Consider the following 26543-nt stretch of genomic DNA (forward strand, 5'->3'; position numbering starts at 1 on the left):
CTGACCCTTCATCAGTTAATGTGTGTTACGATGATCTTTTCCCAGTTTGCAGATTGTCTTCACTGTCTTTAACATGTCTCATGAAAGACAAGAACTGTAATACCATTGTAGCCAAGCTTATCATATTTATACTTCACATTTTTTTTGTTGAATCTTCATAAATTATTTTCTCCTGCAAGCTCAGAAAGATACTTATATTTTCAAGTTTTCAAAGTTGGCTTTTGATACTTAAGTTCTTTATCCATCTGGAGTTGATTTTTCTGCATGGTATGAGTAAGACTCTGACTTCATTTTTCTCCCCTATGGATAAATATTTTTTTCTAATTTTCCCATTGCTAATTGTTGTGCTGTCTTTCTCAAAAATAAGAGTTTCACAAATGCTAACTTCTGTCGTGAAGCTTTCATGCTATTCGTCAGTTTGTTGGTATCTCTATCGTATTACTACACCTACCATCTTAACTGTAACTTTACAGTTAACTATTCTTTTTTTTTTTTTTTTTTGGCTAGCAAGGCTTGGCTATCTTCCTTTTTCTTATTCAGACACATAGTGACAACTGTTGGACCATTTGTCCTTGCATTAAAATGTTCAGATCAGCTTTTCAAATTCCACAGAATACTTGAGGGATAATGTATTATACAATAAAATGGACCTCTTTGTTGTTCAGTTCTTATTTCAACAAATGCACAGACACATAACCACTACCACAATCAAGGTCAACTCCAATTCCTTTGCCTCTTTGTAGCTGATTTCTCCCCACAGCCCCTGGCTACCTCTGCTCTAGCTTTTGTTTTTGTTTGAAATAGTGTTGCATCAGCTCTAGGTGTCCGGTTCACACTGTGACACCTTTATATACCATGCCTTGCCCACTTGCCAACTTTTCTGTTAAGATTCCCCCCCATTGTATGTTTTTAATGACTTAGTAAAGTATTGAACATTTTATTAGAGTTTCATTGGATCTATAAACTCATTAGAAAGAATCCTACAGCTAAGAGAAATTTCTTGATAGTAATGAGAAGTCCCTACTATTTATCTATTGATTAATTTATTTAATTTTTGCCTCCAATGTTAATGCTAGGGGCTGGGTGCCTGTACTACGAATCCACTGCTCCTGGTGGCTATTTTTTCCATTTTTATTGGACAGGGCAGAGAGAAATTGAGAGGGGAGAGAGACAGAGAGACACATGCTTCACTGCTTGCGAAGTGACCCCTCTGCTGCAGGTGGGGAGCGGGGGCTCAAACTAGCATCCTTGCACGGGTCCTTGTGCTTTGTACTATGTGCCCTTAACCTGGTGCACCACTGCCTGGCTCATGATTTATTTATCTTTTTATTTTTTTTACTTCCTGCAGTCGGGGCCAGTGCCCTGGGCCGCTTTTTCATTCAGACACCAAAGCACTGCCACTTCCCCCAGTGCCTTGTCACCTATCATATGGTGTCAGGACTCCAACCTGGACTGTTCATATTGACAAGACAGGTGCCCTACACAGTGACTTGTCTCTCCAGCCTAGTTCTTCATCTTTAGAAGAATATCTAAACATTTTAATTCTTCCTTTAAAAACCCCCAGTAAAGGAAGACTTTTATTAGATACATAGCAACCTTATGTTAAGAAACAGTCATGTCTGGGTTCCATCCCAGCTTTGTTGCAGACTGTTTAGCTTTCTGGATGCACCACTCTCTGTCTGTAAGATGACAGAACACCCTTTCCTCATGGACTGTCGTGAAGATTAAATGTGGTAATGCACACAGTGTCAGGAGAGAGCAGAGCAGGCACAGGAGAGCTGTGTGTGGATGAGACTCTTTAAGGGAGGAGAGCTGCTCTCACTTCCACAGCAACAGGGAGGGTCCGCCACGTGCCTGTTCCCCCAGTGCCTTTCACAAAGCCGTGCAGCCAAAAGATGGCCCTGAATCATTTCCTTGACAAATTTGGAAAAGGTTAGTGTTACCCAGCAGCCTGCTACATGCTGCTTCTGACAGGCGAGCTGGAATGACTGGAGAACGCAGCTGACAGCCAATTCATTTTGCTGATTCATCCACTAGAGGGGGCGGGGAAGGGGGGGGCGCTCAGAGCCAGAGCTTGGCTTCTAGATTAAAGGCTGAGAGCTGCAGAGCTGCTAGGACTTGAAGGAATGCTGGTAAATGATTACCATGTGAAGGCCAGCAGTGAAAAGTAGATTGTTATTTGTTTTCCCCTTCAAGAGATTCTAATTCCAGATGTGGTCAGATAAATCCCCCCACAGTCGGGTGGCAAGGGAGTTATTTGTAACATTTGTTCATGGGACTGAACACTCAATTATTCAGAAACAGCTGGACACTATTAAATAGAGCATCTCAGCTCTTTTATGATTTTCTTATTACCTTTGCTTTCATCGGGACTATTGACTCAAGCCTCCTCTAGGTATAGTCCGAGGTAAATTTGAGAGAGGAATTATTGCAGATGTCTTCCCTTTGGTGCACACTTGTAAATAAACCTGCCTGATAGAAGAATGAAATTCAAAAAGGAAAATCCAGGAGATGCTCATTTACCAGCAACAGTGGTGGCAAATCTTGTGGGTCTCATTATCTATCACATGGCTGTATCAGCCTCTCAGTATATAGTTTCCTGATTACTGGGGAAATCAACTCTGAATAAAGCCTGCATGTAACAGCATGAGCTGAAGAAGGTGGAGATTGGTGGTTTGTACTTTGCCAGATACCTACCATAGTTCCAGGGACAGGAACTCAGTGAAAAATTACTTGTATGGATGATGATGATTGTTGAGTAGTTAGATAACTGAGTCAAAAAAGTTAGAAATGCAGCATATTAAAAGCAGGAAAAGTAACTTTCCCAAGAAATAAGGCTTTTAGTCAGAAACTTGTCCCCAATTTTAATTATTTTTTTTAAGGGTCCCTCTGGCTCAAGGGGTGGCACAATGGAGAAAAACTTTGATTCTCAAGCATGAATGCCTAGCATGAAGTATCACACTAGCTTTCATAAAAAAAAAAAAAAAGAATGTCCCCTCCATTTTTGCGTTATCTTTAACTCTAGAATTATATTTGAAAAGCAGTGTTTTTGTTAGTAAGTTTTTTTATAGTGAAAATGGTGTGTCTCTTACACAAGTTTGTTCTTTCTTTCTTTCTTTCTTTCTTTCTTTCTTTCTTTCTTTCTTTCTTCTCTTTTGTTTTGCTCTTTAGATGACTGAGCAGTCAGGGTATGGCATTCTATAAAACGCTGTCATACAGATACACCTAGGTAAATCTGGTTCACTTGGAGTAAAAAGCTAATGTGAGATAGAACCAGATTGAAAGCTCCGGTTGCCAGATAATGTGGAGCATCTGCTGCTCAGACAGTTGTCTTTAATTTGAGGTCTGTCCCTGACATACTTGAGTCCCTTGTTCAGTCCCCATGTACTCCCAGGCAGCATGTCCTTACCACTTGCTGCCTTCTGCTCTGCGTTCATTCACAGTAGATTTCTTGAGAACTGGGAACTTTGCTACAGTTGGGGAGACAGATTCCATTTGCGTCATCGTGCTGTTTTTGCTGCTGCTCTGGAACCAAACTTGCTGTACTGTGTCTCACTGTCTGCGAGGACAACTATTGGCAGGGAGAGTGGCCTGGGACAGTTTCTGCTTAAAAAGCATAAAGTCAGAATCAGAAAGTGGATGTCCCTCTACCAACAGGTCTTGAATAGGGTTACAGCTCCATACTATCACCGTCTAAGGAAGAGGAAGCAGGGATTACAGCAAAACTGGAGTAGTCCAGGGGGTAATGACAAAACTGAGCTGGCCTTAGCCAGGAGTTAGCACCAAGAAGGGAATAAGCTCCAGCTTTCAATCTCTCCCAGCCAGAGGCACATTACAGGGAATTAGCAGTCTTCAAAAAAGCCAAGAGGAAGAGGCATATCTCAAGTTTCATGGGGACATCTTGAATTGCAGAGTCCAAAGCAAGGTACAGAGCAGCAGGAAGACCCTGACAGTGGGGTCAAAGTAGCTTGGTTTTGCCGCCCAGCTTGGCTTCTCATCCTCAGTGTGGCCTTTGCATTCGCTCAAGCTCTGTGCATCTAGTCTTACATTAGCAAGAACAGTTCCTCCCTTGCAAGTGTGTGATGATGACTAAATATCGTGTGTATAGCACTGGGCACAGGCATATTGAGAGCTTCGGTATTTGACACAGTGATTAACACTATTGGTGTCATTGTTTCCATTACTGCCACTTCAGTTAAAAAAAGTGAAAGTCTACAGTTTTAACTTCATAGTTTTGTTTTTTCCCCTCTTCTCACTCTGAAATAGAATGATTTTCAGTCAGTAATGTTACCTACATTTTTTTGTTTTTGCCTCCAGTGTTATCACTGGGGCTCAGTGCCTGTACTATGAGTCCACTGCTCCTGGTAGCTAATTTTTTTTTCCATTGTTGTTGTGTTGCTGCTGTTGTTGGATAGGACAGAGAGAACTTGGGAGAGGAGAGAAAAATAGAGATGGGGAGAGAAAGATAGACATCTGCAGACCCACTTCACCACTTGCAAAGTGACCCTCCTGCAGGTGGGGAGTGAGGGGCTCGAACTGGGATCATTGCACTAGTCCTTGCGCTCCACACTATGTGAACTGAACCTAGTATTCTACTTCCACCATTGCAGTCCTTACATATTGCAGAGCCTTTTCACACTTAGGGGACACTGGGTGAGAAGCAGTGACTCTTTTTTCCTACCATATGAGAGGAAGCTCAAACTTAGAATCTTTGGTATATCCTAAGGCTTCCTGTCTTTCTAAGTGGCAGGTCCAGGGTTAGAACTCAGATCTAAACCTTGGATTCCTTCAGGTCACCTTTCAAAAGCAATATGTCTGGGTCGAGGCTAGACTTTTTTGTAAGGATTTTTTTTTTTATTTTTTCTCATAGCTGTGAATACCAGCAAATATGCAGAAAGCTATCGGATCCAGACATATGCTGAATATATGGGAAAGAAGCATGAGGATAAGCAGGTCAAGAGGAAGTGGACAGAAGATGGTTGGAAGGAGGTTGAGAGGAAGCGACTAAACACTCAGTGCATATCCTATGCTCTGCAGAGCCACTACTACTGTGCCAACAGGTAAGACTTCTTGGTTATTGATTTAAAAGAGCAGAACTTTTCTAGCAATAACTTTTCTTCTTTCTAGCCTTCTATCGCTATAACTGTTGCTTTTTATCCAACTATACTGAATACATCTGACTTGAGAGAGACTTTTCTCACTTTTCATGTACTATGTTCATTCCTTCTTTGCCATATAGAGCCCAGCTCTTCTGGTTAACACTCACAAGCTCCCCTGAGGCAGACAGGATGCAGCTTGGTCCTGGGGAGAAGAAACAGAAACTGTGATTTGCCCACTACCTCACTAAGAGAACCAGAGTTAGGACTACTGTCTTGTATCTGATCCTTTCCTCTTCTCAGTTTATGATTTTGCCTCTTCCTGAGCAGAACATCTTTTGGGTCTGATGTAGGACCCTGAAGCCACTTGCTTGCTGGGGAGAGATAACTTGGCATACCCCTCTTTTTTTGTTGTTTGTTTTATACCATGGTATGATCTCAGTGCTTTGTGTCTGTGTAATACTGATGAGTGTTTCATAAGCTGTCTTTTTTTTTTTCTTCATTTTTTCATTTAAAGACAGGAGAAAGAAAGGAGAGGAATCATAGCACCACTCCATCATTTATGGAAGCCATTCCCCATCCCCAAGCCACCTGTAGTGCTCCTATATGGTGCCAGTACCCAAATATAGGTCCCATTCTATAAGTTGACATATGTCCCACTCCCATATTATAGCCCTGCCTTCAGAAGATAAATACTGGTAACACTTCAGTTTCTTTGTGAAATTACAAAACATGACTATAGGAAAGAAGAAAAAGAGTTTACTATAAAAAATTGCAAAGTTTAGAAAAATATAAATTAGCAAAAAAAAATTAGCCATAACTCCACTACCCAGAAGCACTCACTGTTAACTATTTTGGATTACCCTCCACATTAAAAAAAAAAAATAGAGGTTTTTTTAAAAGTGAGGTATAATGAATATGAAATAAGATGTACCAATATCAGATGCTTAGCTCAAAGAATTTTTACATTTAATCATCACTCAAAGCAAGATATGAAAGTTTTCTTTCCCCTAAAAGTTCCTTTCTGTTTTATAGGCAACTCCAAACTCCCACTGCACTACACAGCTATTTTGAATGTCACTATGGATTACTTATTATTTTGAAACTTATAAAAACTGGAAACATTGTGTTTGATTTCTCTTACAATAAATGTTTTTGAAATCCATCTTCTTCTACTTCTAGCGTTTGCCCTTCTTCTGTAGCCAGTCAACAGTGTCAGGTTGAGCCTGATGTAAAGTTTCGAGACCTCCTTTGAATCTGGAGAGGTGGCAGTCGTTGACTATGTGGGTCATAGTCTGTCTGTAGCCGCAGGGGCAGTTCGGGTCGTCTCTGGCTCCCCAGCGATGGAACATAGTGGCACACCGGCCATGGCCTGTTCGATAGCGATTGAGGAGGGCCCAATCATAACGTGCTAGGTCAAAGCCGGGTTGACGCTTGCAGGGGTCTGTGATGAGGTGTTTGTTCTTTACCTCAGCTGACTGCCAACTCTGTTTCCAAGAGTCTGGAACAGAGAAGTTCAGTGTAGGCGTAGGGGACCAGATTGTATGATGAGACGTCAAGCGTTGGACAGGGTGGGCGAAGATATCCGCGTATATTGGCAGGTCCGGTCGAGCGTAGATGTGGGAAATGAACTTAGATGATGCCGCATCCCGACGAATATCTGGCGGGGCAATGTTGCTAAGAACTGGCAGCCATGGAACCAGGGTGGAATGGATGGTTCCAGAAATTATCCTCATGAAGGAATATAATTTGGAATCGACCAAGTGGACATGGGGGCTATGGGAACCATACTGGGGCACAGTATTCTGCAGTGGAATAGCATAATGCCTGAGATGATGATCGTAGTGTGGAAGCGCTCGCGCCCCATGAGGAGCTGGCCAGTCTTGCAATGATGTGATTCCTCGCACCCACCTTTGCCGCAGTTTTTATGAGATGTTCGTGAAATGACAGGGTGCGATTGAGAGTAACGCCAAGATAGACTGGCTGGGCTTTATGCTGGATTCTCGTATCGCCAAGCTGCACATTAAGCTCACGCGAGGCCGAGGCATGGTGTAGATGGAAAACAGATGATACCGGTTTTGCAGTGCTAGGGATTAGTCGCCATTTTTTACAGTAATCAGATATCAAAGACATGTCTAGCAGATGGAGACTTGTCTCAAGTGGCCTCCCCCAGGGCTCTGTTCTGGCTCCTATGCTATTTAATATTTACATCAATTACCTTCCAGAAACTTCTTCAAGGAAGTTCATCTACGCCAATGACATCTGCTGTGCAACTCAGGCATCCAAGTTCGACATCCTCAAGGAAACACTCACGAAAGACATGTCTCTGATATCTGATTACTGTAAAAAATGGCGACTAATCCCTTTGAAATCCATACTTGATAGTGTTGGTATCAGTAGCTGGAAATGTTTTATTATGCAGCATTATCAGTAGTGTAAATATTGATAGCTATAGAACATATACTTGTTCTCTTGTTAGTGTGCATTTAGTTAAGACTATTACAAAATGAAACTGCTCTGTTTCTGTTAAAAAAAAAGTAAAAGTTTATAGGCGTATAGGCATATACTCCATTAACCCTCGGCAAATATGTAAGACTAGAATTGTTGGCCCTTAGGCTAGGGTGTGTGCTGAACTTGATAAGAGCAATATGAGAGTTCTCCAAACTGGATATATGCTATTTTATACTCCACTAGTATGAAAGTTTCAGTTGTTCCCACTTGATGCTGTCACCCTTTGTCACTTTAGCCATCTAGAGGATAGTATGATATGCACAGTGGTTTTAATTTGACTTCTCTGGTGAGGGGTGATGTTTCCAACTTACCGCCCTACCACCCACCCCTTAGGGTGTTTGTTGGGCATTCATGTTTCTACTTCTCCTCATCCTCCTAGATAGAAGCGAGAGGGAGGGAGGGAGGAAAAACAAGAGGGTGAGAGGGAGAGAGGTAGAGGTCGAGACCACAGCACTGAATCTTCCTTCAGTTTAGTGAGGGCAGGCTCTAACCTGGCTTGTGCACATGACAAAGCAGCACACTATCCGTCTTGCCCATTTTATAACTGGGTTGTCTTTTTCTTGTTAATTACTAGTTCTTTTATATGTACACCGCTTGTCAGATAAATGTGCTATAGATATGATACCTTTTTTCCTAGTCTGGAACTGCCTATCTATTGCCAGTCTATTATTAGTGATGTTGTTAGGTGGTAAATATTTTTAATTTTGACAAACAACTTTATAATTCCTTTTCTTTGAACAATAGTGGATATTTTCCATAATAAAAACACTTTGTTTACACTAAGGTTTCAGTGATGTTCTTTCCCCTCCCCCCCCTAGAATATTATTATTTTGACTTTTACATTTAGGTCGCAATCCCTTTCAAATTAATTTCATATGGAATGAGATAGGATCCAACTCAGCTTTTTCCATATGGTTGTCCACTTGTTCAAAAGACTTTCATTTTTCACTGGATTGACTTGGCACTTTTGTCAAAAAATAAACTGTATTTATAGGCCTATTTATGATCTTTTCAACTCATTTTTATGTCTTTTCTTTTGCCAATACTGTACTTCCTTATTTCTGTAACTTTATAGTAAGCCTTAAAATCAGGTTGCATGTATAAATCTTTCAGCATTGCTTTTTTCTTTTTCAGATAGTTTTGGCTATACTAGATCCTGTGTATTTCACACAAAAAATTTTCTAATTTTTATTATTTATTATTTATTATAATTTATAATTTATTATCATATTACCTATTTCTTCACTCTGCTGTGATGGTCCTATATGTTAATTTTCTTCCTAAATAATATATGTTATATGTTGTTATAGATGAAATTATTTCTTAAGCTTATTAATTATAAAATTGTTTGCTACTTTTATAGACATAAAAGTGTTTCATATTGACGTTATATCCTGTAACCTTTTAACATTCACATTTAAAATTTTTTAAATATTTATTTAGGAGCCAAAGAGAGAAGAGATGAGGGGGGTATGGGGCTAGAGTGGGAGAGAGAACCAGAGCATCACTCTGGCTTATGGGACGCTGGGGACTTGAGATCTTGTGCTTACATATTTAGCACTCTAGCCACTATGCCACCTCCTAGGCATTCTCTTATTTATTAACTTTTTTTGTGTGTGTGTGGTACTGGGGCCTTATGCATGCTCCAACTGACATTTCAGACGAGATCGGGCGTGTTCAGGGTGATATGGCCGTAGACTCAACTGACTTTTCATTCATTGAGGAAGAAGGAGGGGGAGAGAAATGGGGAGGGAGATGGAGAGAGAGAGAGAGAGACCATAAAGTCCCTTCGTGTACTGAGGCTTAAATGTGGTTCATGTACCCTTCATAGCAGGCATCCTAGCCAGTGTTCTGTTTCTCTGGTCTCATTGATTTTTTTTTTAATAGTTTATAAATGTGATCATGTTACTACCAGGGGCTTTCTTTTTTTCTAAGTTTCATTCCTCTTTTTTTTCCTGCCTTAATATTTTTTTTCTTTATGGGGGGATTAATGGTTTACAGTCAACACTAAAAAAACCCAGTAGTTTGTACATGTGTAACATTTCTCAGTTTTCCCCATAACAATTCACCCCCCTGTAGGTCCTCCTCTGCCATCATGTTCCAGGACCTGAACCCCCAACCCCCCACCCCGGAGTCTTTTACTTTGGTGTAATAAACCAAACCCAGTCCAAGTTTTGCTTTGTTTTCTTACTTTTCAGCTTCTCTCTCATCATTATCATTAATAATATTATTATTATTATTATTATTGATTTGATACTGATAGACAAAATTGTGGGATAAGAGAAGCACAATTAATACAACTCCCACTACCAGTGTGCCACATTTCATCCCCTCCACTGGAAGCTTCCCCATTCTTTATCCCTCTGGGAGTATAGACCAAAGATCTTTATGCAATACAGAAGGCAGGAGGTCTGGCTTCTGTAATTGCTTCTCCACTGGACATGGGAGGTTGACAGGTCGATCCATACTCCCAAGGCTGAACTCTACCATTCCATAGTGGGGTAGGGCTTTGGGGAAGTGGGGTTCCAGGACACATTGGTGAGGTCATCTACCCAGGGAAGGCAGGCTGTTTCCTGCCTTATTGTATGATCTGCCAAAAAGATTGTGTGTATGTGTGGGAGAGAGAGATAGACCAGCACTGCTCAACTCTGGCTTATAGTGGTGCTGAGGATTGAACCTGGGATTTCAGAGCCTCAGGCATGATAGTTATATATATATATATATATATATATATATATATATATATATATAATCATTATGCTGTCTCCCTAGCCTATACAATTTAGTCTTTATATTGTCCATAAAAGCCTATTACCAGGTTGAAGAAGTCCCCTTCCATTTCTAGTTTTCTAAGAGATTGTGTCACTGATAAACATTAAAAATTTTCAGATGCTTTCCCCTCACATACCCTGTATCTTTTAAACTACTGTAAATTGCATTGATTTTTGGATGCTTAATCAGATTTGCATTCCTAAGAGAAATCCTGCTTGATCATGATATATCATTCTTTTTATATGCTGATTTGGTTTGCTAACATTTCCTAAGTATTGTTATTCCTCTGTTCATGGAGGAATATTACATTGTACTTTTCATTTATTTGGTATCTTTGTCAAATTTTGGTATTGGATTTTTGTTTACCTCATAAAACTAGGTAGGAGGCTCCTTTTTTGTTGTTGTTGTCCCTTTCTGAAATGATGCATATGTTTTTTCCTTGATTTTTTGGTATACTAGTGATGAAATCTGGGCATAAATTTTTTATGGAAATATTTTTTATTATGATTCAATTGCCTTAATAGATATGGGGCTACTTAGCTTTGCTTGTTTATGTTTTCTTTGACTTCTATAGTTTTAGTAAACTGTGTTCTTTGATCAGTATTCTGTTTGAAGTTGTCCAAATCATTAACACAAAGTTAATAGGCCCAAATATTCCATTATTATAATTTTAATATCTGTAGGATCTAAAGGCATGTCCTTTTAAGAATACCTGGTATGGTCACATTGTATTTCATTTTTTTCCCTTCTGTTGTTTTCTTATTTTTCATCTATTTATACTGTTTTTATTTTTACTGCTTATTTTGAATTTGTTATCCCTTGTGCATTCTCTTCAGCTTGTGGGCATAATTCACTGATTTTATAACTTTTTTTTCTTTCCTAGAAAAAGCATTTAAATATTTAAACTTTCCTTTAGATTCTGGTTAGCTGTATCCTATGCCTTTTTGCCACAGTCTTATTACAGTTTTTCCTAATGTCTCTTGAGCAATGAGATTCTAATGAGTTATTGATGAGTTACGAGTTAGTGAGTTTCTAATATCCCATGAGTTATTTAGAACTAATTTGATAATTACTGAGAGTTGTTTTATGGCCAGGTCATGGTCTATTGGTGACTATGAATGTCCCCTCCCTTACATACTTTTATTAAAAGAATGAGTGTAATGTTCCATGAATAATAGTTTAGGCTATACCGGTTAAGTGTGTTATTCAAAGCTCACACCCTTGCAGATTTTTTATGTTTTTGTCTACTTGCCTATTTGTTCTTTCAACTATTGAGAGGAGCATTGAAATCACCAAGTATGGCAGCCTAGAAAATGGCACAGTGGTAGAATTCTGAACTTAGAAATATGAGGTATTGAGTTTGATCCCTGACAGTACATGTACCAGACTGAATGAAACTCTTGTGTCTCCCTACACCCCAATAAAATAAGTTTTGGTGAAATCACCAAATTTAGCTGTCAACTTGCTTATTATCCCTATTTAATTATATCTTCCCCCCTGTATTTTGAAGTATTTTTTAATATTATATATATATATATTTTTTTACACTGTTCATCTTTGGCTTATGGTGGTGCGATGGATTGAACCTGGGACTTTTGGAACCTCAGGCATGAGAGTCTCTGTTTAACCATTATGCTCTCTACCCTCCACTTGAAGTATTTTTTTATCGCTACTTTTATCTTATGCCTCTTCTGTCATTATGAAATATGCCTCTTTTATTTTTGGTAACCATCTTTTCTCAATATTTATTTTTCTATCATTAATATAGCCACCTCTGTTTCTCATGCTTCATGTTGGCATAGTATATTTTTGTTTAGCCTTTTATTGTCAGCTTGCATTTAAAAAAAGTTCACTCTAAGAAACATGGTCTTTTATATTTAATTTCAGGTACGAGACAGATCTTCTGTCTCTCATCTTGGTATTTGTTTCCTGGTTATCCTTTTAGTTCTGTGTCACTCTTGTTTGTGGGTTTATTTGTTTGTTTGCTTATTTTACCAGAACACTGCTTGGCTCTGGGATATAGTGGCTTGGGGGGATTGAATCTGGGACTTTGGAGCTTCAGGCATGAGATTCTTTTGGCATAACCTTTATGTTATCTACCCCTGCCCATCTTCCCCTCGCCCCAAATTTTGTATCATTTAGTATTTACTGTTATTTAGCATTCTATTTAATCTTTTCTATTAACTTCTTGCTTCCACCTGCTGTGTTATTTTACTAGTCATTGTTCCAGTGTTGGTGGTTGGCAAACTAGCTCAAGACCAGATTCTGCCACATGTTTTTATAAAGTTTCACCGGAACACAGCCATGCCTATGGAATTTACACATTGCCTATGTCTGCTTTGAATTACAGTAGCAGATTTGGGTAATTATGAAGCAGTGCTGTAGGTTATCTTTCTCCTCTCAATTTCTCTCTGTCTTTATACTAAATAAATAAAATATTAGAAAAAGATAACTTGTGTTAAAGATAACTTGTGTGGGGGCTGGGTGGTAGTGCAGCGAGTTAAATGCACATGGCGTAAAGCACAAGGACCGGCGTAAGGATCCCAATTCGAGCCCCCAAACCTGGTGAAGCAGGTCTGCAGGTGTCTGTCTTTCTCCCCCCCTCTCTGTCTTCCCCTCCTCCCTCCATTTCTCTCTGTCCTATCCAACAACAACAGCAATGACAACAACAATAACAACGAGGGCAACAAAAATGGGGAAAAATGGCCTCCAGGAGCAGTGAATTCATAGTGCAGGCACCAAGCCCCAGTGATAACCCTGGAAGCAATAAATAAACAAATAAATAAACAAACAAGCCCTAGTGTTAAAATGCTTGAGTTTTACATGCAATTCCTGTATTCTACCTCTGTGCTATTTCACCACCCTCCAGACCTTTGAATTTTCCTTTGGAGGGAGAGTTTTAAATGTCTAGTCCATGGATTATTAGTGTAAAACTATTATTATTATTTTAAGATTTAAGGAACATAGTGATAGCTCAGCTAGTTAGGTGCATACCTTGGTCTAGGTTCAAGTCCCAGATCCACATGAGAGCACCATGACATTGAAACAAGTTCTAGTGCTGTGGTGTCTTTGTTTTTCTGTCTTTCTCTATAAATGAAAAATTCTGAGGGAGTGTTGCATTCATGAAGTCATTCATGAAGGGGGGGAGACAGAAATGTCCTTGCAATATACAAGTCTGTAAAAATATTAAAGTGTCATCTCTCTGGTATGCTCAGTATCTGTCATCTGCTTAGAATCCAACCTTTGATGGAGTGATTGGTCAACAACTTTTAAGTGGACTAGCCAGAGTCTAGAAGAAAAACAACAGCTGTAAAAGGAAGGGGGGATTTTCTGGCTGTACAGCCTAGAACAGTAGCTGGTGGAAAAGAACAGTAGAAACCATGTTCAGTTTATAGAAGGCCATTTGGAGGAAATAATCTCTTTTTTTAATCCTCCTGGAAGACTGAGAGTACCTAAGTAGCTTTATTAGTTGTCTTATAGCAGAAGAAGGCTGGCTCTTCTAGTTTGGCTTGCTCCAAACTTGAGAGCATGCAGGGTAGATAGAAGCCTTACTGCAGAGCCACCACCTCTCCTCCACTTTTTGGCTAGGTTTGATTATCTTCTAAGGGTATATTAATTTCATACTAGAAAGTTAGTAGAGACTTGCCCTGTTCTACCTTCACATTTGAACAACTGAAGGAGAGGCTTAGTCTGTCCTGAAGGAAATGTTTGAAGAAATTCAAACAAACTCTAATATTAAGATGGGGGTAGCTAGCATAATGGTTATGCAAAGAACTCTCATGCCTGAGGCTCTAAAGTCCCAGGTTCAATCCCCTGCACCACCATAAGCCAGAGCTGAGCAGTGTTCTGGTTAAAACAAACAACAACAACAACAAAACCCAGCACAAACTCTAGTATTAACACTAGAGTCCATTTAATGTAAAATGAAGAACTCTGAAGTATGTAGTTACTAATAAAATAGGATAATTAACCAGGTAAATTGGTTTTACCATGATGCGTCCCTAAAACAAAAAACCTTTTTTTGCCTCCAGGCTTATTGATGGGGCTCGGTGCCTGCACTATGAATCCACTGCTCCTGGTGGTCATCTTTTTTTTCCATTGTTGATGCTGTTATTGTTATTTTTGTTGTTGCAGTTGCTATTAGATAGGAAAGATGAAAACTGAGGGGGAGAGAAAGACACCTACAGATCTGTTTCACTACTTATGAAATCTCCCCCCCCCCCCCCACGTAGGGAGCTGGGAGCTTGAACTGGGATCCTTGTGCTTCACACTATGTGTGCTTAACTCAGTGCACCACCACCCGACCCCCACCCCAGGTGCTTTTAAATCAAGTTGTAGTAGCAGCTCTTAACAATTTCCCTTCTATTCCTCCCACCTGGACCAGTAGGCATGTAGAAAAGTGCCATCTCATTCTGGCATTCTCCTGGACCAGGAGATTGGGACATTTTTGCTTTCTTTCTTTTTTTTTTTAATTTTTATTTTTTATAAGAAAGGATAAATTAACAACAAAAAAAAATAGGGTAGGAGGGGTACAACTCCACACAATTCCCACCACCCAATCTTCATATCCCATCCCCTCCCCTGATAGCTTTCCCATTCTCTATCCCTCTGGGAGCATGGACCCAGGGTCGTTGTGGGTTGCAGAAGATGGAAGGTCTGGCTTCTGTAATTGCTTCCCCGCTGAACATGGACTTTGACTGGTCGGTCCATACTCTCAGTCTGCCTCTCTCTTTCCCTAGTAGGGTGGGACTCTGAGGAAGTGGAGCTCCAGGACATATTGGTGGGGTCTTCAGTCCAGGGAAGCCTGGCCGACATCCTAATGGCATCTGGCACCTGGTGGCTGAAAAGAGAGTTAACATACAAAGCCAAACAAATTGTTGAGCAGTCATGGACCCAAAGGTTGGAATAGTGGAGAGGAAGTGTTAGGGGGGGTCACTGCAAACTCTAGTGTACTTCTGCTTTCAGGTGTATATTTTGCACTAGTTTATGGATACGTGTGAACATATGCTCTCTCTCACAGAACCTGGTCTATATCTAGGTTTTGGGACTTTGTTAGAAAGTGAACCACCTGGGATGTAATTAGAGAATACTATGGCCCCACACCTATGGACATCTAATCTTTGACAAAGGGGCCCAGACTATTACATGGGGAAAGCAGAGTCTCTTCAACAAATGGTGTTGGAAACATGCAGAAGAATGAAACTGAATCACTGTATTTCACCAAATACAAAAGTAAATTCCAAGTGTATCAAGGACTTGGATGTTAGACCACAAACTATCAGATACTTAGAGGAAAATATTGGCAGAACTCTTTTCCGCATAAATTTTAAAGACATTTTCAATGAAACGAATCCAATTACAAAGAAGACTAAGGCAAGTATAAACCTATGGGACTACATCAAATTAAAAAGTTTCTTCACAGCAAAAGAAACCACTACCCAAATCAAGAGACCCCTCACAGAATGGGAGAAGATCTTTACATGCCATACATCAGATAAGAGTTTAATAGCCAACATATATAAAGAGCTTGCCAGACTCAACAACAAGATAACAAATAACCCCATCCAAAAATGGGGGGAGGACATGGACAGAATATTCACCACAGAAGAGATCCAAAAGGCCGAGAAACACATGAAAAATGCTCCAAGTCTCTGATTGTCAGAGAAATGCAAATCAAGACAACAATGAGATATCACTTCACTCCTGTGAGAATGTCATACATCAGAAAAGGTAACAGCAGCAAATGCTGGAGAGGGTGTGGGGTCAAAGGAACCCTCCTGCACTGCTGGTGGGAATGTCAATTGGTCCAACCTCTGTGGAGAACAGTCTGGAGAACTCTCAGAAGGCTAGAAATGGACCTACCCTATGACCCTGCAATTCCTCTCCTGGGGATATATCCTCAGGAACCCAACATATCCATCCAAAAAGATCTGTGTACACATATGTTCTTGGCAGCACAATTTGTAATAGCTAAAACCTGGAAGCAACCCAGGTGTCCAACAACAGATGAGTGGCTGAGCAAGTTGTGGTATATATACACAATGGAATACTACTCAGCTGTAAAAAATGGTGACTTCACCGTTTTCAGCCGATCTTGGATGGACCTTGAAAACATCATGTTGAGTGAAATAAGTCAGAAACAGAAGGATGAATATGGGATGATCTCACTCTCAGGCAGAAGTTGAAAAACAAGATCAGAAAAGAAAACACAAGTAGAACCTGAAATGGAATTGGCATATCGCACCAAAGTAAGAGACTCTGGGGTGGGTGGGTGGGGAGAATACAGGTCCATGAAGGATGATAAATGACATAGTGGGGGTTGTATTGTTAAATGAGAAACTGGGGAATGTTATGCATGTACAAACTATTGTATTTACTGTTGAATGTAAAACATTAATTCCCCAATAAAGAAAGAAAAAAAGAGAATACTATGAAAGGAAAGGTCTCACCCGAGTAATGAAACTGGAGGGTTGTCGTTCCATACGTGAAGTCTCTGGACACAGTCTGAGCTGAAGCATGTTGAGGTGGCAATCGTTGTGTTGATTAGGTTGCGATTGGCAGATGCAATATTATTTGATATGGGTTGGGAAAGGCATGCGGGAAAGTGGGCCCTATCCTAAGGTTCCAGGACTGGGGGAAATATAGGCTCTATAGTGGAGATGTGAGGTTCCTGCTGTCTTAGGGTTCAAAAAGCCAATGGATAGTTATCATCACATTATTTGGTAATTGGGTTAACTTTGAAAAGTCCTTTTGTTAGGGTTTGCTGTATAGTACATTTTTGCTTTCTTATAGAAGCAGTATTTCAGCAGGATCCCTGAGAATAGTGTAAAGAGATGCGGGTTACTTGAATAAACACCATGTAGTAGAGACAGTGGAATACCATTCAACTTTAGAAAGTTCTTATACATGCTACAACATGAATAAACCTTGAGGGCATTATGTTAAATGAAAGAAACTAACATGAAAAGACAAATTCAGTATAGTTCCAGTTTACTAGGTCTCTAGAGTAGTCAGCTGTCTAGAGACAGAAAATAGAATGGAATAGCCAGGGAAAATGGTTCAGCAAATGGAGAACATTGGGCTTGCATGCCGGAGGTACCTGGTTTACTCCCTAGTATCTAGCACTCAGGTATCAGAGTGGTGCCTTGGCTTGCCTTAGTTTCTTATGCCATGTGAAGCTCAGTCTTCCCTGTGTGTAGTATACACACGATTTTTTAAAAAAATATTTATTTATCCCCTTTTGTTGCCTTTGTTGTTTTATTTTTGTAATTATTATTGATGTCATTGTTGTTGGCTAGGACAGAGAGAAATGGAGAGAGGAGGGGAAGACAGAGGGGGAGAGAAAGACAGACACCTGCAGACCTGCTTCACCACCTGTGAAGTGACTCCCCTGCAGGTGGGGAGCCAGGGGCTCGAACCAGGATCCTCACTCTGGTCCTTGTGCTTTGCACCACGCGCACTTAACCCGCTGCGCTACCGCCTGACTCCCACGATTTTTATTTTAAGAAAGTAGAAAGGAGGGTGCTCCATGGAGAAGGGGGTTATGTAACATGTGCACCACCAGGTGTGCCACCACCCGGCCCCCTTGAGAAGGGGGTTATGTAATTTGGTGTACAGTTTAGTTTTTTCAAGATGAATTGTGGAGATTGGTGATTGGGTGTGTAATAATATAAACAACTAACACTACTGAACTGTATACTTAAAAATGGTTAAGGTGATAAATTTTGTGTTAGGAATAGTTTCCACCACTACACATATTTAAGGGGCAAGGAGATAGCTTACTTAGTGGAGCACACTTCTTACCATGTGAGAAGTCTCAGGTTTGAGTCCCTGTGTCACATGGTAGTGCTGTGGACAGCAGGGGTGGGTAGAGGCTCCAGGAATGGTGGAGTGGTGCTGTGGGGCCCTTCCTCTTTCTCTGTTTCTCTCACGTTAATTTTTTTACCCCTCCCTCCCCAGGAAGAAGAAAAATTGGACCTGGGAGGCTACTCAGAAGTACCATATATGCATGAGACTTTGAGTTTATTACCCAGAGTGCATTAAAAAATACATATAAGTACATAGATTTTATTTTATTGCCTCCAAGGTTATTGCTGGGGCTCGGTGGCTACACTACAAATCCACTGTTCCTGGAGGCCATCTTATTTCTATTGTTGTTGCTGGATAGGACAGAGAGAAATTGAGGGGGGGAAGACAGAAGGGGAGAGAAAGACACCTGCAGACCTGCTTCACTGCTTGTGAAGTGACACCCCCCACACACACACAGGTGAGGAGCCAGGGGGCTTGAACCAGGACCCTCGTGCGGGTCCTTATGCTTTGTACTACATGCATCACTGCCTGGCCCCCTGTTCATAGATTTTAAAAGTTATGGGCAATTCAAAATGCAATTTAATTTTTCTTAAAATATTTATTTATTCCCTTTTGTTGCCCTTGTTGTTTTATTTTTATAGTTATTGTTGATGTTGTTATTGATGTCATTGTTGTTGGATAGGACAGAGAGAAATAGAGGAGGGGAAGACAGAGAGGAGGAGAGAAAGACACCTGCAGACCTGCTTCAATACCTGTGAAGCAACTCCCCTGTAGGTGGGGAGCTGGGGACTCGAACCAGGATCCTTGGCTGGTCCTTGCGCTTTGCACCACGCGCACTTAACCCACTGCGCTACTACTTGACTCCCCAATTTAATTTTTTAACTTACTATTTTTAAATATTTTATTATTTATTTGATAGAAATCAAGAGGAGTGATAGGGAGAATGAGACACCTGCAGCACTGCTTCACCACTCATAAATCTTTCCCCCTGTAGGTGGGGGTTGGGGGATTGAACCTAGGTCTTTGTGCATGATAACATGTGCTCAAACAGATGCACCACCACCCTGCCACTGTAGTTTTCTTTTTTTTTTATATAGCATATTTTTTTAAATTTTAATTTACTTATAAAAAGGAAACACTGATAAACCATAGGATAAGAGGGGTACAACTCCACACGATTTCTACCACCAGAACTCAGTATCCCATCCCCTCCTTTGATAACTTTCCTATTCTTTAACGCTCTGGGAGTATGGACCCAAGGTCATTGTGGGATGCAGAAGGTGGAAGGTCTGGCTTCTGTAATTGCTTCCCCGCTGAACATGGGCGTTGACAGGTCGATCCATACCCCCAGCCTACTCTCTCTTTTCCTAGTGGGGTGGGGTCCTGGGGAAGTAGGGCTCCAGGACACGTTGGTGGGATTGTCTGCCCAGGGAAGTCCGGTTGGCATCATGGTAGCCTCTGGAACCTGGTAGCTGAAAAGAGAGTTGACATATAGAGCCAAAAAAAAATTATTGACTAATCATGAATCTAAAGGCTGGAAAAGTTCATATGAAGAGCTAGCTGGGGGCTCTCCATTTTGTAGATAGTTAGTAGGCCTTTTTTAGTTATATTCTAAAGAGCCCATGGCAATACTGTTTCCCCACCTCCCCACCCCCCAAGCCTGACATCTGACATGCAGATGGAACTAAGTTATTGTTTGGGAAGATAATATCATGGCTGGAAAAAGGACCAGGAAGCTGCATCAGGGAAGAGAGTAGCTCCCAAATATGGGAAAGGTGTATAAATATTGTTGACTGTAAACCCCATCAATTTGATATGAAAATCCCTTTGTTAGGATTTGTTGTATCATATACAACATCACCATAATTTATTTTTTTTCAGTCTGTGTTTTAAGAAGTTCTAGACATATCATCAGTTTTTCGCCTCTCATATTAATAAAATAGTGGTTTATATAATGTTTACACTTTAATAGGATTGTACATAAACACCGCTCCCACCACCAAAAGACTGTGTCCCATCCCCATCACCCACCTTGACATTATTTGTATATACCTGTATCTTATAGAGGACTGCCACCAGTTGCTTCTGTTCTCTCTGGTCTAAGCTTTTAAGAGAGTCAACATTTCAATGACTAGGCCTATGGTCTGTGCATTAAAAAGTTTGAGACATTCAGTCAATTTTTACCCCTCTCATATTAATTAAATAGTGATTTATATAACTACAAGTTAATACCAGTGTACATAAACACCATTCCCACCACCAAAAGACTGTGTCCCATCCCTCCTGTTCAGTACCAGAAGGTCTGAGATAGTGCTAGTCTTCTGGCTTCCAAGGGCTGGGGGCGGGATCCCAGCACAGCCTTCCCCTCTGCCAACACAGCCTGAGTCCTTATCACCTACTCCTTGCAGCAATCTGCTGCCTGTTATTTGCTGAGGCTTTGCAGGGCTCTGCCAGACGAGCGGTGAATCGGTCTTTTATACAACACTTTGATTTTTGTTTTCTCCTCTGTGCAAAGTTCTTTGGCCCTCTTTTCTCTGTTATCTCCAAAGAGAGTGTTCCAGAGTGAGGGGACAGTCATCTTCTGAAGTTGCCTCTCTGTTCTCTGCACCCCTGTGAAGTTATTTATATCTCTCTACAGATAAATAATGTGTGTTCACTTGGTCATGTTTAATTTAACTTTCTGGAAATTTTTTCATATGTTTCTTTTCTGAACTAGTTGGACTTTTGGTGTAGGAGGATTCTCATTTCTCATTTTCCCTCCTGTGACTTTGGTTAAATTACTGATTTGGTCAGCAAATCCTTTTGTCAGAGTCAAAAGTGAATTTTAGTATAACTTAGCTTTGTCCTAGTCCCTGAAAATTTTTCTCTTCTCTTCTCTTCTCTTCTCTTCTCTTCTCTTCTCTTCTCTTCTCTTCTCTTCTCTTCCCTTCCCTTCCCTTCCCTTCCCTTCCCTTCCCTTCCCTTCCCTTCCCTTCCCTTCCCTTCCCTTCCCTTCCCTTCCCTTCCCTTCCCTTCCCTTCCCTTCCCTTCCCTTCCCTTCCCTTCCCTTCCCTTCCCTTCCCTTCCCTTCCCTTCCCTTCCCTTCCCTTCCCTTCCCTTCCCTTCCCTTCCCTTCCCTTCCCTTCCTTTCTCTTCTCTTCTCTTCTCTTCCCTTTACTCTTCTCTTCTCTCCTCTCCTCTCTTCTCTCTCTCTGTCTTTCTCTGTCTCTCTCTGTGTCTCTCTGTCTCTCCCTTACCAGAGCACTGCTTAGCTCTGGGTAATGGTGGTGCTGGGAATTGAACCTGGGACTTCAGAACCTCAGGCATGAGAGTCTCTTTGCATAGCCATTGTTCTATGTACCCCTGCCCTGAAAATTAGCTCTAATTCATTATATGTTAAGTTCAAGACCCCCCCCTTTTTGTTACTGGGTTTATCATTGAAGCTTTGCACCTACATGATTCCTCTACTCCTAGAAGACTTTCCTTCCCTTCCTTCCTCCACCCCATCTTCCTTCTCTGCCTTCCTTCCTTCCTGCCTTCCTTCCTTCCTGCCTTCCTTCCTTCCTCCACCCCTATCCTCCCTTCCTTCCTTCCTTCCTTCCTTCCTTCCTTCCTTCCTTCCTTCCTTCCTTCCTTCCTTCCTTCCTTCCTCAAGGTAGAGTGTAGAGAGAGACTGAAAGTAGAAATGCCACAGCACTGCTCTCCCTTCATGCAGGTGCTCCCATGTGGTGACGAATCCAGGCCCCCATCATGGTGAAATCTGAACTCTACTTGGTCTCCTGTTCTTAATAGTAGGGTTTTTGCTAAATATATTTGAATTAGGTTCTTCTAAAAAGTATTTCTAACTGATACTACTGATCACTTGTAAACTGGAACCAAGTTTTTTCTCATTTTGGCCAATCTCATTTATTTATTTACTTTGCACTCTCCTGCTGAGCCATTTTCCTGACTGTGCTAGTCTCATATTTGCAAATAAACTTTTAATCTGGGACTAAGCACGAACACCCACAGCGCATTTATATACTTGCTTTCTCTGTTTCTGCCCCCTTGTTACCCTCATACTCTCACTGCACAGATGCCTTTTATTCCAGAGTGGCTATCTCACATTCATGCCTTATTTAATAGTAGCTTTGCTTTTCAAGCTTTAATTCTATATTAGAAATAAAAGTCCTAGCTGATCAGCAGCCTCCAGAGGATTGCTTTCTGAACTGAGCATAGGCTGTCCAACTTTCTTCCCCTCCCCCCCAGTCATAACCAAAGAACAGAAACAGTCATGCTCATGGAATTTGAATTCAGTGTGAGAGTTTTGAAAATAATAAAAATGCCTTTTCTAACTCCCACTTCTCCAGATTTCTCTTTTTTTTTTTTTTTTTTTTTTGCTGCTGAGGTGGTTTATGCAGAGGGACATTCCTTCTTTCCTTAGCAGCGTTTAGTAGCATATGCCTTGCCCCAGACAGACTGTGGAAGTTGACTGTCTTACTAAAATGTAAATCTCGGTAATAAACAGTTGTGTGCCTGTCACTTGCCTTACTGCTGTTTGTGTGGGGAGCACCCACTGATTTTCATTTATTCAACAAACCTTGACTGACTGTAGAGATTTCCTCTGTAGTTCCGTGCCCAGTGCTGAGAGTACTTTGGTCAGCAGCCTGTGGGAGCCTGCTCTCTAGGATCTCAAATATGAGTGGCAGAGAGAATAAACAAAGCAATAGGCACAAACAGGCAGAGAAGAGCAGTCAGAGGCAAACAGAACAAGGCAGAGGGTGAGCGCTACAGGGTCTGGAACTGCTTGGGTTCCAGGGGAGAGATAGGTCATGGGAAGCTTTTTTGAAGGACCCTTACATATTTGAGGCCTGTAAGGTAGGAAGAACTCAGCAAACGGGGGGGGGGGGGGGAGGATTGTTAGTGTAGACACTCATGTAGCGGGCAGTCTCATCTCAGGTTTGCCTGTGTAGCTGCATGACTTGAAGGGAGAATCACTTATTCTGATGGTTAGGTTTCTTTTCTGTGGAATACATGTTAGTTTTTTTTTTTTTTTTTAACAAAATTGTTTTTTAATTTGATAGGACAGAGAAATTGAGAGGGAAGGGTGAGCTAGAGAGGGAGAGACACCTAGCTCTGATTCACTTATGAAGCTGAACCCAGGTCCCTTGCACATGGTAATGTGTGCACTCAACCAGGTGTGCCTCATGTTAGTTTCAACATAGAGAAAACATTCTTTAAAGTGAGCAGCCCTGAAAAGGACAGATTGCAGCTTGAACAGGTGGCTCAGTGGTAGAACTTAAGACATGCATAGGTGAAACTCCAGTTTGACCTCAGGGACCACAAAGCTGTTATTTATTTTAAGCAAAAGAGACCCTCCCTCCCCCAACTGTCTTTAAGATTCAGTAAAAAGCTACAGAGATAAAGACTGGTTCTTGCTCAAGGAAAACCTATAAGTAATGAAACAGAATAGAGACTGTGGAGATAAAACCATGCATTTCATGGCAGTTTTAACACAATCCTGTCTCCTTGCGTGAATTCCTTGCTGATGTGGTTAGAGACATTTATATGCTATTCCAAATCACAGGGAAGAAATCAGCTTGGAAATCAGAATAAAGGGGAGGAAAGCAACAACAACAACCAAAACTCTGGGGATTGAAATTTAACCATCCACATAGACTTTGCTAGTTCAAAGGAGTCCACGATGTGAAGTCGAAAGTGCCCAGGGTTTAGGTCAACATTTTTAAAAGCAGGATAGGAGCATGTAGGAGAGAAGGGTTCACAATCCATCCACTGCCGTTGCCATGTTGTGTGTGTGTGTGTTGCCCCATCTGCTGCTACAGTGAGTCAGACATATAAATGAAAATACATTAACAAGTTTGCTTACATTAGTAACACTTTGTGAAATTCCTGAGGGAGTTGGGCAGTAGCACAGCAGGTTAAGTGCACATAGTGCGAAGCTCAAGGACCAGCGTAAGGATCCTGGTTCGAGCCCCCAGCTCTCTACCTGCTGGGGGGTCACTTCACAAGTGGTGAAACAGGTCTGCAAGTGTCTATTTTTCTCTCCCTCTCTCTGTCTTTCCCATCTCTCTCCATTTCTCTCTGTACTAGCCAACAATGACACCATCATTAACAACAACAATAATAACTACAACAACAATACAAAACAAGGGCAACAAAAGGGAAAGTAGATAAGTATAAAAAATTTTAAATTGAAATTCCTGCTAGTCTTTTTCAAAGAGGTAAGTTTTAAAAGAAGTTCTTCAGTTAGCTTCTTGAAACATATTTCTTATAGTAGTAGTTTCTGTTAGTCTTTCTAGTATATCTGAATGTCATGTTATTTTAATAGAACCCAGCAGTGTTGCTCTAGGCTTCACTTATCATTAAATACTTTTACAGGAGAAATGCAAAGCCAAGATGTAAATCCAAAATCTGAATTAAGATCAGAAAAATCAGTTTTTTTTAAAAAATATTTATTTGTTCCCTTTTGTGGCCCTTGTTGTTTTATTGTTGTAGTTATTGTTGTTGTTATTGATGTTGTCATTGCTGGAAAGGACAGAGAGAAATGGAGAGAGGAGGGGACAACAGAGGGGGAGAGAAAGAGAGACACCTGCAGACCTGCTTCACCAGCCTGTGAAGTGACTCCCCTGCAGGTGGGGAGCCGGGGACTCAAACCTGGATCCTTATGCAGGTCCTTGTGCTTATTGCCACGTGAGCTTAACCCGTTGTGCTACTGCCCAACTCCCCAGAAAATCAGTTTTAACAGAAAAAAAAAACCCTCAAGCAGACAAAATATTTTCATCCCTAAGAGAAGAAACTTCTTTTTGTTTATATGAGATTGTTGCTTTTATGAAAACTAGCTTTGCTTTGAACACACTAAACAGTCTTTACCAATATGAACATGACATGCAGTTCTTCTACAGCAGGAATGTTTGTACAAGGTAAATATTAGCAATTACTGCTTGTGTGATTTTTAATCACTTTTAAGATTACTTTATGTGGGGCCAGGTGGTGGCGCACCTGGTTAAGCACACACATCACAGTGTGCAAGGATTCAGGCTCAAGCCTGGTCCCCACCTGCAGGGGGAAAGCTTCATGAGTGCAGGGCTGCAGGTGTCTCTCTGTCTTTATCACCCCTTCTCTCTCAGTTTCTGGTTGTCTCTAGCTAATAAATAAAATATAATAATTTAAAAAAAGATTACTTAATGTATTAAAGTTAAGTAAAGTATTACATTTATGACACCTTTTAAATTTTTTTTTTTTTTTACCAGAGCACTAGTCACCTCTGGCATATGGTGTTGTGAGGGATTGAACCTGGGACTTTAGAGTCTCAGGCATAAGACTCTGTTTGCGTAACCTTTATGCTACCTACCTTCTGCCTCACCTTTTTTTTTTTAAAATCTTTTTTTTATATTTATTTTATGTATTTATTCCCTTTTGTTGCCATTGTTGTTTTATTGTTGTAGTTATTATTATTGTTGTTGTTGTTGGATAGGACGGAGAAATGGAGAGAGGGAAGGGAAGACAGAGAGGAGGAGAGAAACATAGACACCTGCAGACCTGCTTCACCGCCTGTGAAGCGACTCCCCTGCAGGTGGGGAGCCGGGGTTCGAACCGGGATCCTTATGCCGGTCCTTGTGCTTTGCGCCACCTGCGCTTAGCCCGCTGCACTACAGCCCGACTCCCTCTGCCTCACCTTTTAAATGTTAAATGCTACTTACTGGGCATCTATTTGGAGCTAATATTTTATTCTTATTATTTTCTTTTATTTTGTTATTTATTGTTGGATAGTGACAGAAATTGAGAGAGAAAGGGGAGATAAAGAGGGAAAGAGAGAGATACCTACAGCCTTGCCTCACAACTTGCGAAGCTTTTCCCCTGCGGGTGAAGACCAGGGGCTTGAGCCCAGGTCCTTGAACACTGTGGTCTGTGTGCTCAACCAGATGTGCCACTGCCTGGCCCCTACTTCTAATATTTTCTACTAACAAAGGTCTATAACAGAGTTTTGTTTTTTTTTTAAACATGACTTTGAAATAATGTAATTTGTGACAGTGTGATTCTGGCATAAAGACAGACAAGTCCACTGATGAGCTGAAACAGAGCCCAGAAATAATAACCTTTATATCTATGATCAGATGAAGTGTGTTAATCTCACACATACCTGAGAGTATTTCTCAGACAGAATGTACAATAATAAGTACTTGTAGGAAACAAAGGATTCTTAATTGAAAGCAGAAGCTAGACATTAGGAACTAAGAAGCATGTTGTAAATTAATTATGAAATGGACATTTGAAAAAAAAGTTTAGGAAGTACTTTGTAAATTTGAAAATTATGGGGTGACTGAGAGATAGTTCACCGGCTAGGATGTGTGTCTTGCCGTACATATGGCTCAACTT

At 40.8% G+C, this 26543-nt stretch overlaps 1 protein-coding gene across 3 annotated transcripts in view; it reads left to right on the top strand.

The window, feature by feature from the left end:
* The window catches only part of PARN (poly(A)-specific ribonuclease), a 183589-nt gene that overhangs the window by 137909 nt on the left and 19137 nt on the right, over window positions 1-26543 (top strand). For all 3 annotated transcript variants that reach the window (XM_016191044.2, XM_060172943.1, XM_060172942.1), the window contains one exon: window positions 4871-5060. In XM_016191044.2, coding sequence (XP_016046530.1) covers window positions 4871-5060 — 190 coding nt within the window. The remainder of the gene's footprint in view (window positions 1-4870; window positions 5061-26543) is intronic.

Source organism: Erinaceus europaeus, chromosome 15, assembly GCF_950295315.1.
Source record: "Erinaceus europaeus chromosome 15, mEriEur2.1, whole genome shotgun sequence".
NCBI lineage: Eukaryota > Metazoa > Chordata > Mammalia > Eulipotyphla > Erinaceidae > Erinaceus > Erinaceus europaeus.